This window comes from Salmo trutta, chromosome 13 (genome assembly GCF_901001165.1).
Source record: "Salmo trutta chromosome 13, fSalTru1.1, whole genome shotgun sequence".
Lineage (NCBI taxonomy): Eukaryota > Metazoa > Chordata > Actinopteri > Salmoniformes > Salmonidae > Salmo > Salmo trutta.
This window is the reverse complement of record NC_042969.1, coordinates 59,209,921-59,232,969: the sequence shown is the minus strand read 5'-3', so window position 1 is coordinate 59,232,969 and position 23,049 is coordinate 59,209,921. Positions and strand designations below refer to the sequence as shown.

At 41.2% G+C, this 23,049-nt stretch overlaps 1 protein-coding gene across 3 annotated transcripts; it reads right to left on the bottom strand.

The window, feature by feature from the left end:
• Positions 1-942: 942 nt before the first annotated feature.
• On the bottom strand, positions 943-22,018 carry zgc:113279 (uncharacterized). 3 transcript variants are annotated; one of them, XM_029772866.1, is made up of 10 exons: positions 21,575-22,008; positions 20,250-20,371; positions 20,114-20,138; positions 19,522-19,568; positions 18,628-19,388; positions 16,992-17,097; positions 6,893-7,039; positions 6,560-6,620; positions 4,726-4,889; positions 943-3,735 (listed from the first exon to the last, which is right to left on the bottom strand). In XM_029772866.1, the coding sequence occupies exons 1-10, from the start codon at positions 21,792-21,794 to the stop codon at positions 3,718-3,720; spliced, it is 1,671 nt and encodes a 556-aa protein (XP_029628726.1). In that variant the 5' UTR covers positions 21,795-22,008; the 3' UTR covers positions 943-3,717. The 3 variants fall into 3 exon arrangements, with proteins under 3 accessions (XP_029628726.1, XP_029628725.1, XP_029628724.1); XM_029772865.1 differs by lacking the exon at positions 943-3,735 and having other exon boundaries at positions 4,433-4,889; positions 21,575-21,803; positions 21,890-22,018; XM_029772864.1 differs by lacking the exon at positions 943-3,735 and having other exon boundaries at positions 4,433-4,889; positions 21,575-22,009.
• Between the last annotated feature and the right edge of the window lie 1,031 nt (positions 22,019-23,049).

The window sequence follows — 23,049 nt, the reverse complement described above, 5'->3', positions numbered from 1 at the left end:
ATCAACTCTCTGACAGCTGTTCATGTGCTTGTTGGCTGGCCTTGCCTTTATTACTCATCTGATAGATCAGTTATTTTAGAATGTTGGATCACAGTGGTAGACATAAAAGGTCTATCATATCTTTAGAAAAGCAGTGACTAACATTGTCCAAATTCTCTTTTTGAAGAGGGGATTTCAGAAATATGATTATGAACAAGTCATATTCCAGAGAATATATTTTTAAGATTTAAGCTGTAGTCCAATTCCATTTACAATGGAAATTATTAGGAGTCCAATTCCCAGATGACTGCATCAAGTTTATGCAGCTATTCTGGTACAGACATTTGTTTTAGTTAACCTTTATTTAACTAGGCATTAATTCTTATTTACAATGACAGCCTACAACGGCCAAACTCGGACAATGCTGGGCCAATTGTGCGCCACCCTATGGGACTCCCAATCACGGCCAGTTGTGATACAGCCTGGATTCGAACCAGGGGGTCTGTAGTGACACCTCTAGTACTGAGAGGCAGTGCCTTAGACCGCTGTGCCACTCGGGAGCCCGACATGCTCTAACAAAACCTACAGGTGATTCTGGACCTGTTTAAGTGTCTTACAGTCAGCTGCATTGTAAATAATGTCAAGGTACCTGGTTACAACCTAGTCTCAGAGCATTTCATATTATTCTGTACGTAAATCCGAGACACTTGTTAGTTTCGTATTGTACGTTTTGCAAATTTGTAACATATAATACGAATTGTAATTTGCAACATGTCATTCGAAATTGGTGACGGAGATCAACATATTAATACATGCCATACGAAACGTAACATTTCATACTAAATGGAGTGTCTCGGATTTACATACAGAATAATACGAAATGCTGAGACCAGGTTGTGTGAATGAAAACGTAAGCTTGCGAGATCATGTTGGAACACTGTAATCATCAGACTGAAACAAGGCAAAGGTAAAATTGCTTTTAATATTTAATAAAGGTCATGGGAAAGTGGTATACATGAATAAACGTAATACGGGGCTGTGCACCAGCTATGTAGCCATTCAGGAACTGTGCACCACCAGAAACATCTTATACACTCAGGCATCACTAAACCCAAAGATGTGAGTGGCAGCCTATCATTTGTTCAACAACCCTCCTCCCACAAGACTAAAACAAATGTATAGCTGCTTGCATTCCTATCAGTTTTCAGCTTATTCGTTGATCAACAAAGCCTCAAGACAACCAGTCTAAATTAGAATTGCACACAAATACAGAAATAACGAACATGGATGGCTATATTAGCATGACTATTGTTACTGAATCTTAATCTCATCCCCAGCCCGCTCTCTCTCTGTTGACCCGGAGCCTGGGGACGAGGTTAGCTGAATCCTAACCTGAGACCTGTGTGTTTCTCTTGATTATTTTAGTTTGAAAATCTCCAATCATTTCCAAAGGTCTGAGTTGTGCATACATCTCATAAAAAAAAAACAAGTTTCCATTATATTGATCAAATGTATACAAATACATATAAAACATTACATCCCAAACACCAGAATACAGATAATGTTCTCTTTATAGTGGGCTAAAATAGCTACTTTACAGGTGCAGGAGAACTTTCCTGCAATGCAGGAAAAGCAAATCGTGTAGTGTATTGAGGTTTAAAAAGGATTTATACTTTTATACTTTGAAATGTTTCCTTATTAACAATGTATCCCTTCATACATTTCCATTAATTATAATCCACATAATAATTCCCATTTCCTGTTGATGCAGGACTATTTTCCTGCTGTAGCAAACTGGTTAAAATGAAGATCCTACATCTGTATATCCATGCCAGGGGTTGAATTGGAGATTGTTGAGCTCTATCACCATATGTTAGTAGACAGGATAGAGTCGAAATTGAATATATTCCATAGAAATCAGGGACATTTCCACCACTTACATAGTCCCAACTCAGCCCCTGTTAAAGCGCTACATGTACGAAACAATAACAAAACCATAATAGAAAAAAAGAAAGGGTTTTCATGAACTTCATATGAATGCTGTGAACCCCAAGCCAATACAACTCCTACTAAAAGTATTATCCCAGCCAGTACTGCTCCGACTCTCTTTGCGCCACATCTTTCACTACTTCTACCACAACTCCTATGATTGCTGTTGCAGCCACAGCTACATTGCTACTGCAACCACACAACACTACAATTACTACTAGCCCTACCATAAAAGTTTAACAAAAATGCATGCCAAATAAAATTACTACACCACTACAACTACTTACTACTATATGTGTAATAAAAATGACTAACAACTATACCATTACAACTATAAGAAAAAAGTGCACATAAAAACAGCTTTAAATAGTTTGAGCTGAAATGAAGCTAGCTACATCACAACCATTATTTACAAAAACAACACCATGCAAACCACCAAATATTTTTAAGTGAAGAAATTAGGTTCTTTCAGGGACTAATAAAATGCTATCGTATGGAAAGTATGCGATATACAGCCAGCATATCAATGGGATTATAAAATGCCAAAGGATTTAGTTAAAGAATTCAGGGTTAACACCCAAGCTCCACCATAACAACAACAAAGATCAGACATTCATGGCTGTACCAGTGGACCAGTTCACATGACCGCCCTCTGAACGTACTGTCATCAATACAAAAAGAGCAATTCCGACTTACTGTGTGAAATAAAGAGCAAACTTTTGGGTTCAAAGTAAATAATATTTTGTGAATGTCTTTAAGATATATATATATATATTTTTTTTTTTTTTTTTTTTTAAATGACACTTCAATACAATTTCAAAAACCTGTAACCACATACATTGCCACAAGCCTTGAATGTGTCTAGTACGAGATGACCATCTTGGTAATATAACGCGACACCAGACAAAAATGTATAACAAATCAGTAAAATGCTAATTCTTTGTCTCCTGTGGAAATGCCACAAAGTACAATGTGGTTTGATTTAAGCCAATGAATGTGCCTGTTCCCCTACTTTTTTTGTTTTGCACTTGCAATGACCCTCCATCAGCTGAGACCAACTTATGGATTGCACCTTTAACGTACATTCAACATATAGGCCTATACACATATAAGAATATTGTTGATAACCTTGATATTCATTACAGAAGAAAAATATACACACGCACACACACACACACACACACACACACACACACACACACACACAATACAGTTTTCAACTGTGTAACAACATGTTGGCGACTTGGTGTCTACTTTCCGGCCAAACTCGCTGCTTTGAACATTATCACTTTCCCTCCAAGACGTAAGTATGAAAGAATTTGACTCCCTTGTTGTATTACATACAACACCAATAACACATTCACCAAATAACATTGAGCTTAACTTGCATTAACATTTTGTTACTTTAATGTAACAAACAGTGGAAGTTTCACAGAAACCAGCTAATTTGCAACCAAAGTCTTAAACGCAAGCCACAAAAACACTCAATTTACAATTGTGTTTCAGCTTACATAAAACTTTGGATGCTTTACATAAGACTTGTACCTTGCCTTGAAGAAAGCCTCTCACTTTAAAGCCACGTAACAAAAAGATAGGTAATTAAAGGCTTTCTAAACCACATTGGCCTTTCTCCAAGACAAGTTCAAGCTTGTAACAACTCAGAAACATTAACTGTCAGTTCTCTGGCATGCCTTGCTTGGCAGATGCACACATAATTTCATAAGGAACAGCTGTGTGGATGGACACCATCTAAGTCACGTAGTTCCCCTAAGAAAGAGATAAACACCAAATTAGAACCATAAATCTAATAGATTTTGGAAACTATTAATTTCATCGAGGACTCTATTAAATCAAACTGTAACCAAATCAAACTGTTTTGATACATCAAAAACACAATTATTTTAGTACAGCAAGAAATTACATTTACATTTGTGTGTTCAATAAAACAATGTGAAACAAAGACAAACTAAAATGTACAGTACTGTAAATAAGGCCTCTTTTTGTCTACAACCCCCCTTGGAAATCATATGAAAAATACTGAACAAGTTAAGAAGTAGCTCACGTTACTGGGTTGGGAGACCACTCCTTGCATGAACTTGTAGGACTCCATTTTGCTTCCACTTTATTTGCATTCTCCCCCCACATTCTCCCCGCACCTGCTGTCTCTAACTCTGAATGATCGGCTATGAAAAGCCAACTGACATTTACTCCTGAGATGCTGACCTGTTGCACCCTCTACAACCACTGTGATTATTATTATTTGACCCTGCTGGTCATCTATGAATGTTTGAACATCGCGGTCATGAACTGTTATAATCTCCACCCGGCACAGCCAGAAGAGGACTGGTCACCCCTCATAGCCTGGTTCCTCTCTAGGTTTCTTCCTAGGTTCCTGCCTTTCTAGGGAGTTTTTCCTAGCCACCATCTGCATTGCTTGCTGCATTGCTTGCTGTTTAAGGTTTTAGGCTGGGTTTCTGTATAGCACTTTGTGACATCGGCTGATGTAAAAGGGCTTTATAAATACATTTGATTGATTATCCTGAGGGAGAGTAGTTGACAGCATTTTAATCTCCTGCACTTTAAGGCTTAACTCTGCCAAGCAAACAGAGCATGAATGGTTATTTAAGTACTCCAATATCTGTATATATGTGTGGATTCGTTCAAACTTAACACATTCTTAGTTTAGTAACTTAAATAAACACATTATGACTTCCAAATGGAAAACTTTAGACGCCTATATGATAGGGAGACACTGACCAGAGTGTGATGGTAGCTTCCCATTTGCAGCAGACACCCCAGTGTCTCCATCATCTGCTCCTTGCGCAGTGTGTGGAGTCTCATCTGACTAGGGCCCACACTTCTCTCCAGCTCTCGCACGGTGATGTTCAGAGCCACTGCTGCACACTGAAACACACTGAGTCCTGACCGCAATGCACACCAAGCACAGACATGAGGCATTGTAGAATAAGACCAACCACCCAAAACCTATCAAAGTATGTAAGGCAAAGGGGAATTTATCACTGAATGAAACATGGGTTATGACAATGACATTGTGGTCATGGATTTTTCAATGTACAGTGCCTTCAGAAAGTATTCACACCACTTGACTTTTTCCACATTTTACTGAATTCCAAATGTAATAAATTGAGATTGTTTGTGACTGGCCTACACACAATACCCCATAATGTCAAAGTGGAACAATATTTGGGGACATTTTTACTAATTATTTACAAATTAAAAGCTCAAATGTCTTGAGGGAGGTTTTGCAATACCTCGCAAAGAAGGGCACCTTTTGGTAGATGGGTAAAAATAAACAAACGCAGACATTAATTACACTTTGGATGGTGTATCAATACACCCAGTCACTACAAAGACACAGGCGTCCTTCCTAACTCTATTGCCGGAGTAGAAATAAACCGCTCTGGGATTTCAGAGACAGTGAATGCTCCTGAGTGGCCGAGTTACAGTTTTGATTTAAATCTGCTTGAAAATCTATGGCAAAACTTGAAAATCAACAACCAATTTGACAGTTTTAAGAATTTTGAAAAGAACATTGGGCATATATATTGTACAATCCAGGTGTGCAAAGCTCTTAAGAGACTTACAGAGAAAGACTAACAGCTATAATCGCTGCCAAGGTCATTCTAACATGTACTGACTCATTAGCAAAAAATTCTAAAAACCTGTTTTCACCTTGTCATTACGGGGTATTGGGTGTAGATGGGTGACAAAATATGTAATAAGTCAAGGGGGTTGAATACTTTCTGAAAGCACTGTATGTATTGTAAATCTAAAATCATCAACTTCTTTGATATGAATATAACCAGCTGAATAGGCTAGCATTACTGTTCCTTGTTGACCCCTCAGGTAGTATATTAAATTAGCATTCCTAAAGGGACAGTTCATTCTAAACTAAATGTTTTCATACTTCAAATGGTCTTTTGTTAAGATAAGTCCATATTCCAGGACATTTTGTAGATCCAGCTATATGCCTCAGTCCCAAATGAATGGAAAATATAAAGACTATCATTTCATGATTTTATTCTGTACTTATCTTTTCCATTCATTTGTGGTTGAGGCATATAGCTCAATCTGCACAACTAATGCCGTGGGAAGTGGATTCATCTTGACGTTTGAGTCCTTTTGAGGTCTGAATCATATGACAAACTTTCATTTTGGAGGAACTATCCCTTTAAAGGTCCAATATGCAGAAATCGCTCCGCCATTCCGTGGTTGCTAAAATTCTAATAGTTTGCCTAATTTTACTTTATATAACAAAACAAGCAATTGTACAATCTAAACCTCTGAAATATCTTCTCAAACCCAAAATATTGTCTTTTCAGCTGTTTGAAGCAGGTGTACAAAACCGAAAGTAAAAGATGCAAAAACTAAACTTAAGAACGGGAAGCACAGAAATAGCGCACATAGAACAGATCAACCATTTCTTAGACTTGCTTTCAATGAGAATGACAGATCTATAACTCACCCAAAAAGTTACATATTGCAGCTTTAAATATAAGACTTACATTAAGAGTTTTTTTTAAAACGGAAGGCTCTGAATAGGCTATTAGAACAAGAAAGCCAAACATACCATAATTATCTGTAGCTTCGACATCTACATAAATCCCTTCTTTCATCATATTTTTCAGAACCTAAAAGAAGAAATATGTATGCCATTAGACAACATAAGATCTTGCTGAGGTTCAGGGTATCAATTTCATTGAGGGAACTAACCAAACCTGACAAACTGGGTGTGAAGGTGATGCAGTAGGCTTGAATCATAATGACAGGGTAGCACGTTAAAATGAATTTTAATGTACCTCCTAAAAATACTTCAAATACTATTTGAAGCTAACCTTTGAAGAGCTCAGCTCACAGAACAGGTTTGGCCTGTCAGCATTGCAGGTCAGATGGCTATATTTACCTCCAGAACTCGAATGTATCCATTCTCAACACTGAGGTGCAGGCATGTCTTTCCACTCCTGTCCTTCTCGTTCACACATGCACCAAGGTGAATCAGATCAGCCACCATCAGGTGTTGGTTCTTCTGGGCAGCCAGGTGAAGTGCAGTCTGGGAACAGAAGTCAGGGGCTTAATCAACCAGAGTTGCCAAGTTGAGCTAAACATTTTAAACCAAAGACCTCAGAAAACCCGCCCACAAGGCCTGAAAATGAGCCCATTTCTTTCAGCAATAGAGGAGTTGCCACATTTATCCATAAAACCCTTTTTCCATAACGTTATTGAGCGAATTAAGATGGAATATCTATGTAATTTTTAGGCTAAGAAGCAAAATGTGTTTTTCCATCAAAATAATAATTCTTGCAAGTTTAAGAATGTAAAGAATGTTGCAAGAGAAAATAAAATCGCCCTTATTAAACTCTACAGATGTCACGTCCTGACCAGTAAAGGGGTTATTTGTTCTTATAGTTTGGTCAGGACGTGGCAGGGGGTATTTGTTTTATGTGGTTCAGGGTGTGTTTGTGTATGTGTTCATGTCGAGGGGGTATTTGGTTTATATGGTTCGGGGTGGTTGTTTATGTAGAGGGGTATTTGATTTATTAGTCCAGGGTTTTGGTTATTGTTCTATGTTCTTTCTAGGTGTTTGTATTTCTATGTTTTGGTATTGGGGTTGGACCTTCAATTGGAGGCAGCTGGTTATCGTTGCCTCTGATTGAAGGTCCTATAATTAGGAGTTTGTTTTTCATGGGATTTTGTGGGAGATTGTTGCTGTGTATAGCTTTGTGCTTTACTGGCCTGTTCTTTGTCGTCGTGTTTTTGTATACGTTTTTGGTTTTTCCTTCTTTGTCCTTTAATAAAAGAAGATGAGTATACATTTTCCCGCTGCGTCTTGGTCTAAACCCTACGACACTCGTGACAACAGATCATTTTCCATCAACGGATGTTGATTTAAATTGTTTTGACTGCTATGATTAAAGGCCCTAGGAGGTGTGGTATATGGCCAATATAGCAAGGCTAAGGGCTGTTCTTTGGACTGTTCTTAACCATGGTATATTGGCCATATATCAAAAACCCCTGAGGAGCCTTATTGCTATTATAAACTGGTTAATATATAATGCGCCGAAGGGGGTGGCTGCTGTTTTAAGGGCTCCTAAACAACTGTACAATTTTTTTTACTTTGTTTAACTCATTTTGTACATAATGTTGCTGCTACTATCTCTTAAGACTGAAAAGAGCTTCTGTACATCAGAACAGCGATTACTCACCTCGACCTGGACAAAGATATTTTTCTTTATTGAGTACGACGCAAATTATACTGCTTTGTCGAGACAAGGCCCAAATCCCTGTCATCAGTGTGAAGAAAAGATGGAGAAAAGGCAGGGGGGGGGGGCGGGGTGCCTTGTAAGAATTTGCCAACGAGTAGGCAAACCACAATTACCCTTGCTATTATTGGCCAATGTGCAATCATTGGAAAACAAACTGGACGATCTACGATTAAGACTATCCTACCAACTGGATATTAAAAACTGTAATAACGTATGTTTCACCGAGACGTGGCTGAACGACGACACTGATATTATAGAGCTGGCTGGCTTCTCCGTGTATCGGCAGGACAGAGAAGCTACGTCTGACGAGGGGCGGGGGTGTGTGTCTACTTGTCAATAACTGCTGGTGCGCGATGTCTAATATTAAAGAAGTCTTGAGGTATTGCTCGCCTGAGGTAGAATATCTCATGATAAGCTGTAGACGACACTATCTACCAAGAGAGTTCTCATCTCTCACCTACAGTCATTTACCACTGCTTGGTCACCCTAATATCAGTTCTAGCACGTTAATCTGTTCCATGGAAAAAAGGGGTCTCCATAATGACTAATCTGTCACGTCATGACCAGTAAAGAGGTTATTTGTTATTGTAGTTTGGTCAGGACGTGGCAGAGGGTGTTTGTTTTATGTGTTTCGGGGTTTGTTGGGCAATGTTCTATGTTAGTCTATTTCTATGTCTGTGTCTAGTTTATCTATTTCTATGCTTAGTTTATTGGTTTGACCTTCAATTGGAGGCAGCTGTTTCTCGTTGCCTCTAATTGAAGGTCCTATTTAGTAGGGGTGTTTTTTCATGGGTTTTTGTGGGTAGTTGTTCCATGTGTAGCTGTATGTCTCACAGGACTGGTTTCCTCGTCGTTTTGTTTTAGTGTTTGTTTTGGTTTTTCATCTTAATAAAGAAGATGAGTATTCACATTCCCGCTGTGCCTTGGTCCCATCTTTACAACGAACGTGACATAATCTATATAGTCTACCTACCTAAATTCTGCTCTGGCTCCTTGACTCAGCTGCAGCACACTAGTGCTCTCAACGCACCCACACCCCTCTGGCCCTCCCCACCATTCACTCACTCAGTAACAACCTGCTCACTGCCTGATAGTCAGCAGCAGCAGGTTACAGTTATATATACATATTTTTTTTTTAAAGAGAAATGCCATGGCGGCCCGCAGTCCAATTTAGAAGTAGCCCAAAACGCCGCGACTTGCAACCAATACATTTTCACCCGCGACATAGTTTTCAAAGTAGCTCAATTTGGCCGGAAAACTACAAACATGGCAATCCTGTAATCAACTCTTTGACTGTCTTATGTTTTGATTGGACAGCAATCCTGATGTAGCTGAAGCTATTTGAGCTAGATCACTGATTACATACAGTAGTGCTGGGTGATAAGTATTGCTGAGTGATTACATTTCTGTAATTTTTCAGCTTATAAACAACTAATTGACCGACGTCGGTTCAATTATTTGAATTCGATTTTGTTCTGTTAGCTCGATGTGCAGTTTCTGTAGAGAGAAAATCAGATCAAGCCCCAACTGTGAGATGTAGAGCGCCAGCTTGTCTGGTCTGTTCGGAGCAGACAGAAAGAAGAGAGAACGCACAAGAGGGACAGAGAGGTACAATGCATTCCGACCCCTTCCCTTTTACATTTTTTATTGTTACAGCCTTATTCTAAAATGGATTAAAGAAAAAAAATCCACATCAATCTATACACAATACTCCATAATGACAAAGCGTAAACAGGTTATTGGAATTTTTTGCAAAGGTCCCCAAGAACACAGTGGCCTACAGCATTTTTAAATGGACGAAGTTTGAAACCACCAAGACTCTTACTAGAGCTGGTTGCCCGGACAAACTGAACAATCGGGGGAGAAGGGCCTTGGTCAGGGAGGTGATCAAGAACCCGATGGGCACTCTGACAGAACTCGAGTCCCTAAGCTGAAGCATGGTGGTGGCAGCATCATGCTGTGGGGATGTTTTTCAGCGGCAGGGACTGGGAAACTAGTCAGGATCGAGGGAAAGATGAAGGGGGCAAAGTACAGAGAGATCCTTGATGAAAGCCTGCTCCAGAGCGCTCAGGACCTCAGACTGGGGCAAAGGTTTTTAATTTATTTTTAATTTCACCTTTATTTAACCAGGTAGGCTAGTTGAGAACAAGTTCTCATTTGCAACTGCGACCTGGCCAAGATAAAGCAAAGCAGTTCGACACATACAACAACACAGAGTTACACATGGAATAAACAAACATACAATCAATAATACAGAAGAAAAATCTATATACAGCATGTGCAAATGAGGTAGGATAAGAGAGGTAAGGCAATAAATAGGCCATGGTGGCAAAGTAATTACAATATAGCAATTAAACACTATAATGGTAGGATGTGCAGATGAATGTGCAAGTTGAGATACTGGGGTGCAAAGGAGCAAGATAAATAAATAAATAAATAAATACAGTGTGGTGATGAGGTAGATTGGATGGGCTATTTACAGATGAGCTATGTACAGGTGCAGTGATCTGTGAGCTGCTCTGACAGCTGGTGCTTAAAGCTTGTGAGGGAGGTAAGAGTCTCCAGCTTCAGAGATTTTTGCAGTTCGTTCCAGTCATTGGCAGCAGAGAACTGGAAGGAGAGGCGGACAAAGGAAGAATTGGCTTTGGGGGTGACCAGTGAAATATACCTGCTGGAGCACGTGCTGCGGGTGGGTGCTGCTATGGTGACCAGTGAGCTGAGATAAGGCGGGGCTTTACCTAGCAGAGACTTGTAGATGACCTGGAGCCAGTGCGTTTGGCGATGAGTATGAAGTGAGGGCCAGCTAACGAGATCATACAGGTCGCAGTGGTGGGTAGTATATGGGGCTTTGGTGACAAAACGGATGGCACTGTGATAGACTGCATCCAGTTTATTGAGTAGGGTATTGGAGGCTAATTTGTAAATTACATCGCCGAAGCCGAGGATTGGTAGGATGGTCAGATTTACAAGGGTATGTTTGGCAGCATAAGTGAAGGATGCTTTGTTGCGAAATAGGAAGCCAATTCTAGATTTAATTTTGGATTGGAGATGTTTAATGTGAGTCTGGACGAAGAGTTTACAGTCTAACCAGACACCTAGGTATTTGTAGTTGTCCACATATTCTAGGTCACAACCGTCCAGAGTAGTGACGCTGGACGGGCAGGCAGGTGCGGGCAGCGATCGGTTGAAGAGCATGCATTTAGTTTTACTTGCATTTAAGAGCAGTTGGAGGCCACAGAAGGAGAGTTGTATGGCATTGAAGCTCATCTGGAGGTTAGTTAACAGTGTCCAACGAAGGGCCAGAGGTATGCAGAATGGTGTCGTCTGCTTAGAGGTGGATCAAAGAATCACCAGCAGCGAGAGCGACATCATTGATATATACAGAGAAGAGAATGGCCCGAGAATTGAACCCTGTGGCACCCCCATGAGACTGCCAGAGGTCTGGACAACAGGCCCTCCGATTTGACATACTGAACTCTATCGGAGAAGTAGTTGGTGAACCAAGCGAGGCAATCATTTGAGAAACCAAGGCTGTTGAGTCTGCCAATAATAATGTTGTGATTGACAGAGTCGAAAGCCTTAGCCAGGTCGATGAATACGGCTACACAGTAATGTCTCTTATCGATGGCGGTCATGATATCGTTTAGGACCTTGAGCGTGGCTGAGGTGCACCAAGACCAGCTCTGAAACCAGATTGCATAGCGGAGAAGGTACGGTGAGATTCGAAATGGTCGGTAATCTGTTTGTCAACTTAGCTTTCACAGACCTTAGTAAGGCAGGGTAGAATAGATATAGATCTGTTGCAGTTTGGGTCTAGAGTGTCTTCCCCTTTGAAGAGGGGATGACCGCGGCAGCTTTCCAATCTATGGGAATCTCAGACGATACGAAAGAGGTTGAGCAGGCTAGTAATAGGGGTTGCAACAATTTTGGCAGATCATTTTAGAAAGAGAGGGTCCAGATTGTCTGATTTGTAGGGGTCCAGATTTTGCAGCTCTTTCAGAACATCAGCTATCTGGATTTGGGTGAAGGAGAAGTGGGGGAGGTTTGGGCTAGTTGCTGTGGGGAGCGCAGGGCTGTTGACCGGGGAGGGGGAGCCAGGTGGAAATTATGGCCAGCCGTAGAAAAATGCTTATTGAATTCTCAATTATTGTGGATTTATCGGTAGTGACAGTGTTACCTAGCCTCAGAGCAGTGGGCAGCTGGGAGGAGGTGCTCTTATTCTCCATGGACTTGTCCCAGAACTTTTTGGAGTTTGTACTACAGGATGCAAATTTCTGTTTGAAAAAGCTAGCCTTAGCTTTCCTAACTGCCTGTGTATATTGGTTCCTAACTTCCCTAAAAAGTTGCATATCACGGACTACAAAGGGACGCCACAAGATGTTTTGTATTGGTCAAGGGCAGACAGGTCTGGAGTGAACCAAGGGCTATATCTATTTCTAGTTCAATTTTTTTTGAATGGAGCATGCTTATTTATTAAGATGGTGAGGAAGGCACTTTTAAAGAATAACCAGGCATCCTCTACTGTCGGGATGAGGTCAATGTCATTCCAGGATACCCCGGCCAGGTCAATTAGAAAGGCCTGTTCGCAGAAGTATTTTAGGGAGTGTTTGACAGTGATGAGGGGTGGTCGTTTCACCGCAGACCCATTACAGATGCAGGCAATGAGGCAGTGATCGCGGTTTGAAGGTTCACCTTCAAATAGGACAACGACCTTAAGCACACAGCCAAGACAACACAGGGGTGGCTTCAGGACAAGTTTCTGAATGTCCTTCAAATCAAATGTTATTTGTCACATGCGCCAAATACACCAGGTCTAGACCTTACCGTGAAATACTTACTTACAAGCCCTTAAGCAACAATGCAGTTAAGAAAATATTTACAAAATAAACTAAAAATAATAATAATAAGTAACAATAAAATAACAGTCGGTAATTTGTACATGTAGGTGGGGTAAAATGACTATGTATAGATAATAAACAGCAAATAGCAGCAGTGTAAAAACAAAGGGGGGAGAGGGTGGGGGGGCTAAGCAAATAGTCCGGGTGGCGATTTGATTAATTGTTCAGCAGTCTTATGGCTTGAGTGTAGAAGCTGTTAAGGAGGCTTTTGGACCTAGAATTGGCGTTCCGGTACCGCTTGCCATGCGGTAGCAGAGAGAGCAGTCTGTGATTTGGGTGACTGGAGTCTTTGACAATATTTTGGGCCTTCCTCTGACACCGCCTAGTATATAGGTCCTGGATGGCAAGACGCTTGGCCCCAGTGATGTACTAGGCTGTACGCACTACCCTCTGTAGTGCCTTACGGTCGGATGCTGAGCAGTTGTCATACCAGGTGGTGATGCAACCAGTCAGGATGCTCTCGATGGTGCAACCAGTCAGGATGCTCTCGATGGTGCAGCTGTAGAACATTTTGAGGATCTGGGGATCCATGTCAAATCTTTTCAGTCTCCTGAGGGGGAAAAGGCGTTGTCGTGCCCTCTTTATGACTTTCTTGGTGTGTTTGGACCATGATAGTTTGTTGGTGGTGTGGACACCAAGGAACTTGAAACTCTCGACCAGCTCCACTACAGCCCCGTCGGTGTGAATGGGGGCATGTTCGGCCCTCCTTTTCCTCTAGTCCACAATCATCTCCTTTGTCTTGCTCACATTGAGGGAGAGTTTGTTGTCCTGATACTACACTGCTAGGTCTCTGACCTCCCTATAGGCTATCTCATCATTGTCAGTGATCAGGCCTACCACCGTTGTGCTGTCAGCAAACTTAATGATGGTGTTGGAGTCGTGCTTGGCCACACAGTCGTGGGTGAACTGGGAGTACAGGAGGGGGCTAAGCACGCACTCCTGAGGGACCCCCGTGTTGAGGATCAGCGTGGCAGATGTATTGTTGCCTACCCTTACCACCTTTGGGCGGCCTGTCAGGAAGTCCAGGATCCAGTTGCAGAGGAAAGTGTTTAGTCCCAGGGTCCTTAGCTTAGTGACTAGCTTTGTGGGCATTATGGTGTTGAATGCTGAGCTGTAGTCAGTGAACAGCAGTCCTTTTGTGTGTAATGTGATTGAGATTGCATAATCTGTTGATCTGTTGGGATAGTAGGCGAATTGGAGTGGGTCTAGGGTTTCCGGGATGATGGTGTTGATGTGAGCCGTGACCAGCCTTTCAAAGCACTTCATGGCTACTGACGTGAGTGCTACGGGTGGTGCCAGTTGGTCCGCGCATGCTCTGAGAACACGTCCAGGTAAGGTCTTGCTCACATCGGCTACGGAGAACGTGATCTCATGCATGCTTCAGTGTTGCTTGCCTCGAAGCGAGCATAAAAGGCATTTAGCCCGTCTGGTAGGCTCGCGTCACTGGGCTTCTCGCGGCTAGGTTTCCCTTTGTAGTCCGTAATAGTTTGCAAGCCCTGCCACATCCGACGAGCGTCAGAGCCTGTGTAGTAGGATTCAATCTTAGTCCTGTATTGAAACTTTTTTGATGGTTTGTCTGAGGGCATAGCGGGAGTTCTTAAAAGCGTCCGGATTAGTGTCCCGCTCCTTGAAAGCGGAAGCTCTAGCTTTTAGCTCGGTGCAGATGTTACCTGTAATCCATTGCTTCTGGTTGGGGTATGTACGTACAGTCACTGTGGGGACCACATCATCGATGCACTTATTGAAGAAGCCGCTGACTGAGGTGGTATACTTATCAATGCCATTGGATGAATCCCGGAACATTTTCCCGTCTGTGCCAGCAAAACAGTCCTGTAGCGTAGCATCCGCGTCATCTTACCACTTCCGTATTGAGGGAGTCACTGGTACTTCCTGCTTTTAGTTTTTGCTTGTAAGCAGGAATCAGGAGGATATAATTATGGTCAGATTTTTTGAAATGGAGGGAGAGCTTTGTACACATCTCTGTGTGTGGAGTAAAGGTGGTCTAGAGTTTTTTTCCCCTCTGGTTGCTAATGTGACATGCTGGTAGAAATGAGGTAAAACGGATTTAAGTTTGCCTGCATTAAAGTCCCCTGCCACTAGGATCGCCGCTTCTGGATGAGCATTCTCTTGTTTGCTTATGGCCTTATACAGCTCGTTGAGTGCAGTCTTAGTGCCAGCGTCGGTTTGTGGTGGTAAATAGACGGCTATGAAAAATATAGATGAAAACTCTTGGTAGATAGTGTGGTCTTCAGCTTATCATGAGGTACTCTACCTCAAGCAAGCAATACCTCGAGACTACCTTAATATTAGACATTGCGCACCAGCTGTTATTGACAAATAGACACACACCCCCACCATCGTCTTACCGGACGTAGCTGTTCTGTCCTGCCAATGCTTGGAAAACCCACGACTCGGTGAAACATAAGATATTACTGTTTTTGGTAGAATAGACTCGAATGGAGCTCATCCAGTTTATTCTCCAGTGATTGCACGTTGGCTAATAGATCGGATGGTAGAGGCGGGTTACCAACAGGCCGATAAATTCTCACAAGGCGCGCTTATCTGCGCCCCCAGTATTTCCTTCTTTTCTTCATGTGAATGACGGGGATTTGGGCCTTGTCTGGGAGCAACATTATATCCTTCGCGTCTGACTCACTAAAGAAACAATCTTTGTCCAGCTTTGTCATTATGGGGTATAGTCTGTAGATTGAATCAGGGGGTCTGAATCAAGGGGTCTGAATACTTTCCGAATGCACTGCATCTCTAGCTGAAAATACATGATCTAAGCGAATGATAGTTGGTATTCACCAGTCATAAAAGTATGCCTTATTTACATTGAAAAACTACTAAAAAAGTGATTTTGTCAGACAGATAGGCAGCAGCTCTATAGAGATTAAATTAAATAACAAAGTCACCAAATAAAACAAATATTTTATTAAAGTAATGTGAATAAATGATGGTTAATAAGTGATAAGCAGTAAATTGGCAGTCACTACCATAATGGGACTTTTATTAATTATTTTATTCTGTATTACAGAATAAACCGAACAAACTACAAAAAGCACTACCGTAATTTCCGGGACTATCAGCCGCAACTTTTTTCCCACGCTTTGAACCTCGCGGCTTAAACAATGACGCGGCTAATATATGGATTTTTCCCGCTTTCAATTTTTTTTTTTTTCAAAAAATCACATTCTGTGACGTGCTCAGTTTTTTGCCGGCATGAAGCTTTCATTAGACCAATGAAATTGCCGAGCGGGTTAAGGTCAAACAACTTTTTTGTTTACTGTTTAGATTAAAATCGAGCGCTCTCAAACTTCCCATCATTCTGATTACGGTAGTCATTTTGTCACCCTCATCATGGCAAAGACACGGAGAAATGCATATGATGCAGCTTTCAAGTTGAAGGCAATTGATCTGGCTGTTGGAAAAGGAAATAGAGCTGCTGCACGGAAGATTGGTCTTAATGAGTCGATGATAAGATGTTGGAAACAGCAGCGTGAGGAATTGACTCAGTGCAAAAAGACAACTAAAGCTTACTGCTAATTATAATTTTTTTGTTACAAGCCGTGTTTCGTTAAAGCCTGTGTAAAGTTAATTTGTTTCAATGTACCGGTAGGCACCTGCAGCTTTTAGACATGTGCGGCTTATTTATGTTCAAAATAATAATTTTTTTAAAATTCAGTGGGTGCGGCTTTTCTTCATGTGAGCTCAATAGTCCGGAAATTACGGTAATCACTCAGCAGTAGTAAACAGTTGCTTCAAAGTTATCTGAACGTCTGAATGAATCTGAACAACCAGAAAACAATTTAAGTCATGCTATATTTTTCATTTGATTTACCTTTCCCTCTGAGTCTTTGACATCCAGCCTGTTCAGAGCTGCCATCCTTTTGGCAATCGCATATCCCAGGGCCCTCTTGCCTTGACCCACAACTCTGTGGAGAGCTCTAAAGAAAGAAGCAATAAACATATTTAGTGTACTCACATAAATGTCACTGTGAGTTTGAATGGTTAACAACATGAATGCATTAAAGTGCATTTTAAACATGAATGTACTGGATGATACATAGCAGCATGTCAATCGTACATCAACAATGTGGGAATTTTGTTTTGTACTGTGGCTGGCCAATAATAATTCATGTGAGCCTGATTCGAATCAGTGGTAGCTTGAAAGTAATAATACATTTTTTTCATTATCAATTATATCAAGAACATTAAATTTCACAGCAAAATTAATATTAGATAGATACCCCTTGCTGTGTTTGTCACTAAAATCAGCCATTCAAACAATTATTTGTCTATCGTCCTCCTATATCAACACTGGTCATGGATTTTCAGTCATTGTTTACTTTTTGTGCAATTCCAGACAACGCCCCATGAGTCATGATGATATAGTACTGTACGAGGAAATTTCTTCAGAACACTGTTACAGGCTTTTCCATTTATATTTTGAGGTTGGACGTTAGCACGTGGGGTACATCGATTGGTGTCACCTCGTTAGTCCGTATGCGTTACACTGTGCTGGCTTGTCCATCTCCTTAGTCAGGTGTTTCACCGGTGCTGTTCCAGGTAATATTTAAGAGTGGCTGGCCCAGTGCTCCAATTTTCTTGAGAGATGTGGCAGGTTAACACCTTTTGTTGGCTTTCCCTATTTGATTTCTAGACAAACAATCCTTTATCTGATCTTCCATGTTTTCGTTTTGTTCCACTTTTTGGTTTGCTTCCTGTCTTTAAGTTTGGTGGGGGTTTTTCTTTTTGCCTCTTCTTGGGCAAATTTAGTGGGTCTCATGGTGGGTGTCTTTTAGGTTCCAGTTGTTGCTCGTCACCTTTCAGTGGACACCCACATGAGTGTCTTTCAGAACCCCTCCTAAAACCCCACCTATTCGTCGGTGACTCTTTGTTAGTTCCCCCTTCTGTTTGAGTGACAATTTTTGGTTTTCTTGCTGGGGAACATAACGACACGAACACTTAACTGCTGCCTATTAGATACATACCCTCAGTATGTCTTGGAATAATTTGGTGTTTGTGAATTATTGTAGGAAAACTAATATGTCTGTAACAGGTTACTGTTTATCTTAGGACAACAAATATCTCATTAAATTACTACAAAGCATCCATTCACCATACTGTCACATACAGGCTCTGTACATTTCCTTTAATGACAAACTGAGCGATACCATCTCACATTTCTGTCTGAAACTCCATAACATTCTAGCTATTATACTGCTATAGCCTCCCGGGGTATCCAATTTAAAATCAACAGTTGGTGTAACTGCAATGTACTAGCACTGTCTGCAAGCACTGATACAGTATCAGACACATGTACCCTTTTCACACTATTGTGCTGACCTGAACCACACTGTGCTAGTTTCCAGCACTGTTCCAACCTCTGGTGGATGCCTAACAAGACCAGGCTATAGCTCAGCAAGGCTCATTAATACGAAAAGGGTCAAATATAAATTGTGATTCCAACTTACGTCCTTCCGTTCCTGTCTGTGGCCAGAACCTCTGTGTCAGAGACCCCCGTCAGTAATCGCTCCTCCCTCTGGAGCTGGTTCCAGAAGTATGCTGTGCTGTTCCAATTCTGGCACATGTAGCTGAGCCAATGTGGGCTAAAGCTATCCTGGCACTGGGGGTTAAAGCTATCCTGGCACTGGGGGTTAAAGCTATCCTGGCACTGGGGGTTAAAGCTATCCTGGCACTGGGGGCTAAAGCTATCCTGGCACTGGGGGCTAAAGCTATCCTGGCACTGGGGGCTAAAGCTATCCTGGTAGTCACTACCTCCATCCTGACCTAACTCATAGCTGGAGGACAGGGGGCTAGCAAAGACCGAATATTGGGGAGATGGCACTTGACATTCACTGGTGCTGCTGGGGGAGTAAGTCATATATGAATCTGGACTGGGCATCATATTGTCGGATTCGTCGTTGATACACCGTCCTTGGGAGTTCAGCGGAGGAACACTAGTGTTGTGATTGTCTGCAGAGCGGGATAGCTTGAGCTCTGACATACAGTAGTTTGTGGCTTGTTGTGGCATCTTGTTTTCCTGACTGAACTTCATTGAGTGGCTATGCTGGAGTTGCTCTGGACTATTCCATGGTTGCACATTGGGCTCTGGGCTGTAATCAGGTGACTCAGACGTGTTAGACTGGCTGTATGGCTTGCTGGCTTTGAGATCCTCCTCCAATACCTCCACTATTATGGCGAGTTCCTCCAGGCTCTTTGTAGGTTGTTTTCTCTGAAACACAGTGGGCACACATAATAAGTATGCAGTGTTGAGTGCTGAGCCGTCCACGTTAGAGCAAGGTACACCTGGTGAAATGTGAAAAGACATGTAGGCTTATTCATATAATGTACTGTAAATCACTCACCTTGCTACTTTTGCGATCTCTATTGGTATTTACCCGTTTCTTCTCTCCTGTGAAGAATATAAGGAATTTTGATAGCAGGTTTCATGAAGTTGACAGTATCTTTGCTGTTGCATGCCCTTACCCACAACATAAATGCTTGTGTAATAGTACATAATTGTTGTTGTGACAGTTTTCAGTGTTATTTATGTTCATATTGTAATGATGAAATTCAGTAACACGTTTTAACTTGTATTGTTAGAAATCAGTATCCTACAAGTCTCTTTTTCAAAATGGCTGTGATATACTGTATTATTATGAAACAATACTAAGATATAAAATATGTGCATGTCTTACTAATAATTTATGTGTACATCATTATGCATTATATCCATAGGCTTTAAGGAATGTCTTGACTACATTTTATAAATGTGAACAGCGTGTGATCAGCCTCACCCAATACCAAGCACTTTATGACTCTTAATGTTTGCAGAAGGTAAACAACCCTAATTCTGGAGCAGAACAAGACACACTTTTGAGGAGACTGCCAGAAGTGTTAAATCTTAGTTATAGGCCAAGAACATAAGCGTAGTAGAATTGAGGAGTTTTGTCTAACCTTTCAATGCCTTGCCGCAGTTGCCCTGTAGAAAGATGTAAAGGATAAACTTTGAATATGTCAAAACATCTGACTGGGGAATGTGGAAATGATCTTCCAAGCAATTTAGCCACAGTGAATATACAGTATGTCATACCTGGATATTTTTTGGGTCCATTCCCTTCGCAATGCGAATCTTATTAAGCATGTCTCTCACAGGCATTTTGACCCTGACTCCCAGGTACCTTTTCTCACCGTCATAGTTGGAGCGTTTTGGACCTGATGAATAAAACCATGTTGCAACAGAATGCAATTTATTTGTGAATTCAGACAGGCTAAAAAGAAACATGATATCTGATGATCATATTATCCTAAAATGTATCACTCACTCCAAAAAGTAAGGCCTAAAATATGACTTAATATAATTTACAAAAATGTATCACATGTACTGTATGAACCATATAGATTACACAGTACAGTATATGAACAACCAACAGTATGAGCCTTGCTTGTTGTAAGACAATATAAAGGCTCATACATGCTTATAACAAGTTATAAAGCATTATACCTGGATGTGCAGCCTGCTCTCATAGACTACACGTAACATAGTCAACTTTTTTCGGCGACAATCAAATTGGTTACATAAGACAGGTAACTAGCAACCCAAAGGTTGCATGTTCGAGTCTCCTCACTGACAACTTTAGCAACTTTTCAAATACTTACTACTTTTTTTTAGATACTTTGCATGTAAGCTAGCCCTTCCCCTAACCCTAACCATAAACCTTTTAGCTAATGGGGGCGGCAGGTAGCCTAGTGGTTAGAGCGTTAGGCCAATAACCGACAGGTTGCTAGATCGAATCCCCGAGCTGACAATGTAAAAATCTGTTGTTCTGCCCCTGAACAAGGCAACCCACTGTTCCTAGGCGTCATTGTAAATAAGAATTTGTTCTTAACTGACTTGTCTAGTTAAATAAAGTTTAAATAAACATTTTTAAAAACTAACTCCTAATCTTAATCCTAACCCCTAGCCAGCTAGCAAACATTAGCATTAACCACAACAAATTGGAATTCGTAACACATCATGTGTCTTGCAAATTCGTAACATATTGTACGTATTGTAATTCTTACATTTTGTAAGTTTAGGAAATTTGCAAACATATCATACAAATTGTAATTCATAAATTAAATCCACAAATGAATACATACCATACGAAACGTAACATATCATACTAAATGGACTGTCTTGGATTTCGTACAGAATAATACACATGCTCTGAGACCAGGTTGGGATAAAAGGTCTACATTCGACCTTTTAGTCGAATGTAGACTACTCAACACAAGTTGACGCATTGAAGTGGTCATTCTCATTTTCAGTAAGGTTGTGATATAAAACATTTATGCATGTCTACTTCTTAAATGATGATATTTGGTTAGATATGACATTTGATTATACAAGGAAGACATTCACTAAATTGTGCTGACCTGTCAAAGAAGAATTCATTGTCGAAGGCCCATTCCCGTCGTCCAAACTTGTCAGGATACCTCCATTTGGGGAATTTGGCCCCTCCGAGCAGCTGGCAGGTACTCCAGGCATAGGTGAGTCGTAACTCCCAAACAGCCCGTTTCCAATGTCCCATTTCCCCTCAAAAGCATGGATGCATTCACTGCCCGCGTTCTCCTTACTTTTATATCGCCCACGCATCTCGCTCACCTTTGCAGCAGTGGGGTAATGTATTAGTTGGAAACAAAATCAAACGGAGAACTCTCAAGATAGATTGAAACAAACAGACTGTTTACCTGGGAGTCATAGAGTGTAAATACCAGCGTTCAAGGTCTGTTTTGTCTGAAATCCGTCAGTGGGGCGGTAGTCTGCCCTACACGAAGCACCTGGTGGAGCGAATTCTAAATTGCTCTTAACACCTGTTTTTCAGGTCAGTGGGCGGCAGGTAGCCTAGCAGTTAAAGCTTTGGGCTATTAACCGAAAAGTCTCTGGTTTGAATAAACCACGTGACAACATCTGTCGATGTGCCCTTGAGCAAGGCACTTAACTGTAATTTACTCCTTGGGCAGCTTACTACTATAACTGACCCTGTAAAACAACACATTTATATAACTTTCTATACTGGTTGGTTCGATCCCTGAATGCTGATTGGCTGAAAGCCGTGGTATATCAGACCAAATACCATGGGTTTACTGCTCTGATTACATTGGTAACCAGTTTATAATAGCAATAAGGCACCTCCGGAGTTTGTGATATATGGCCAATATATCACGGAGACCTTAGTCGTGGTATATTGGCCATATACCACACCCCCTCGGGCTTATTGTAGAGAGGTTGGTTTAAATGTGGAAGAAACATTTCAGTTGAATGCATTCAGTTGTACAGCTGACGAGGTATCCCCCTTTCCCTTTCCTTTCCCTTTCCGTATTGCTTAAATTAAAGGTTTAGAGCAGTGGCGACCTGTCATTCAGGGCAGGTGGGGCAGAGGCCCACCTGTTTTGAGCCCCACATTTTTTGCATTTTTAAAAAAATATAAAAACATGTTATTTTGGCATTAATTCGTGTCACATATCAGTTTGCAAACAATGTAAAAAAATATATATAAATATTTGAGTTAATAAAGCAGCATACAAACATGGTCTCTTTTTGTTTTCTTGAGTAAAACAGCACCAAAATGCAGATGTTTCAGCCTAACTCAGTGCTTTCTGTGGTGGTGGGGCAAGCCAGCAGAAAATACGTTGCGCCGTGATTGGCTCCGTGTTCTGTCACTCATGGGGACACCATGTCACCGCCAAGCCTAAGGGTAGACCTCAAAAATTCTATAGCCCTTTGGGTGCTGCCATAGAAGTGCCCATCCAAGAAGGCTCAAGGTCATTGGCCACAGATAAAATGACGTCAAATCACATTATATGTACAGTATCTTTTGATTGGACTGATCATGTCAAAAATCATACTT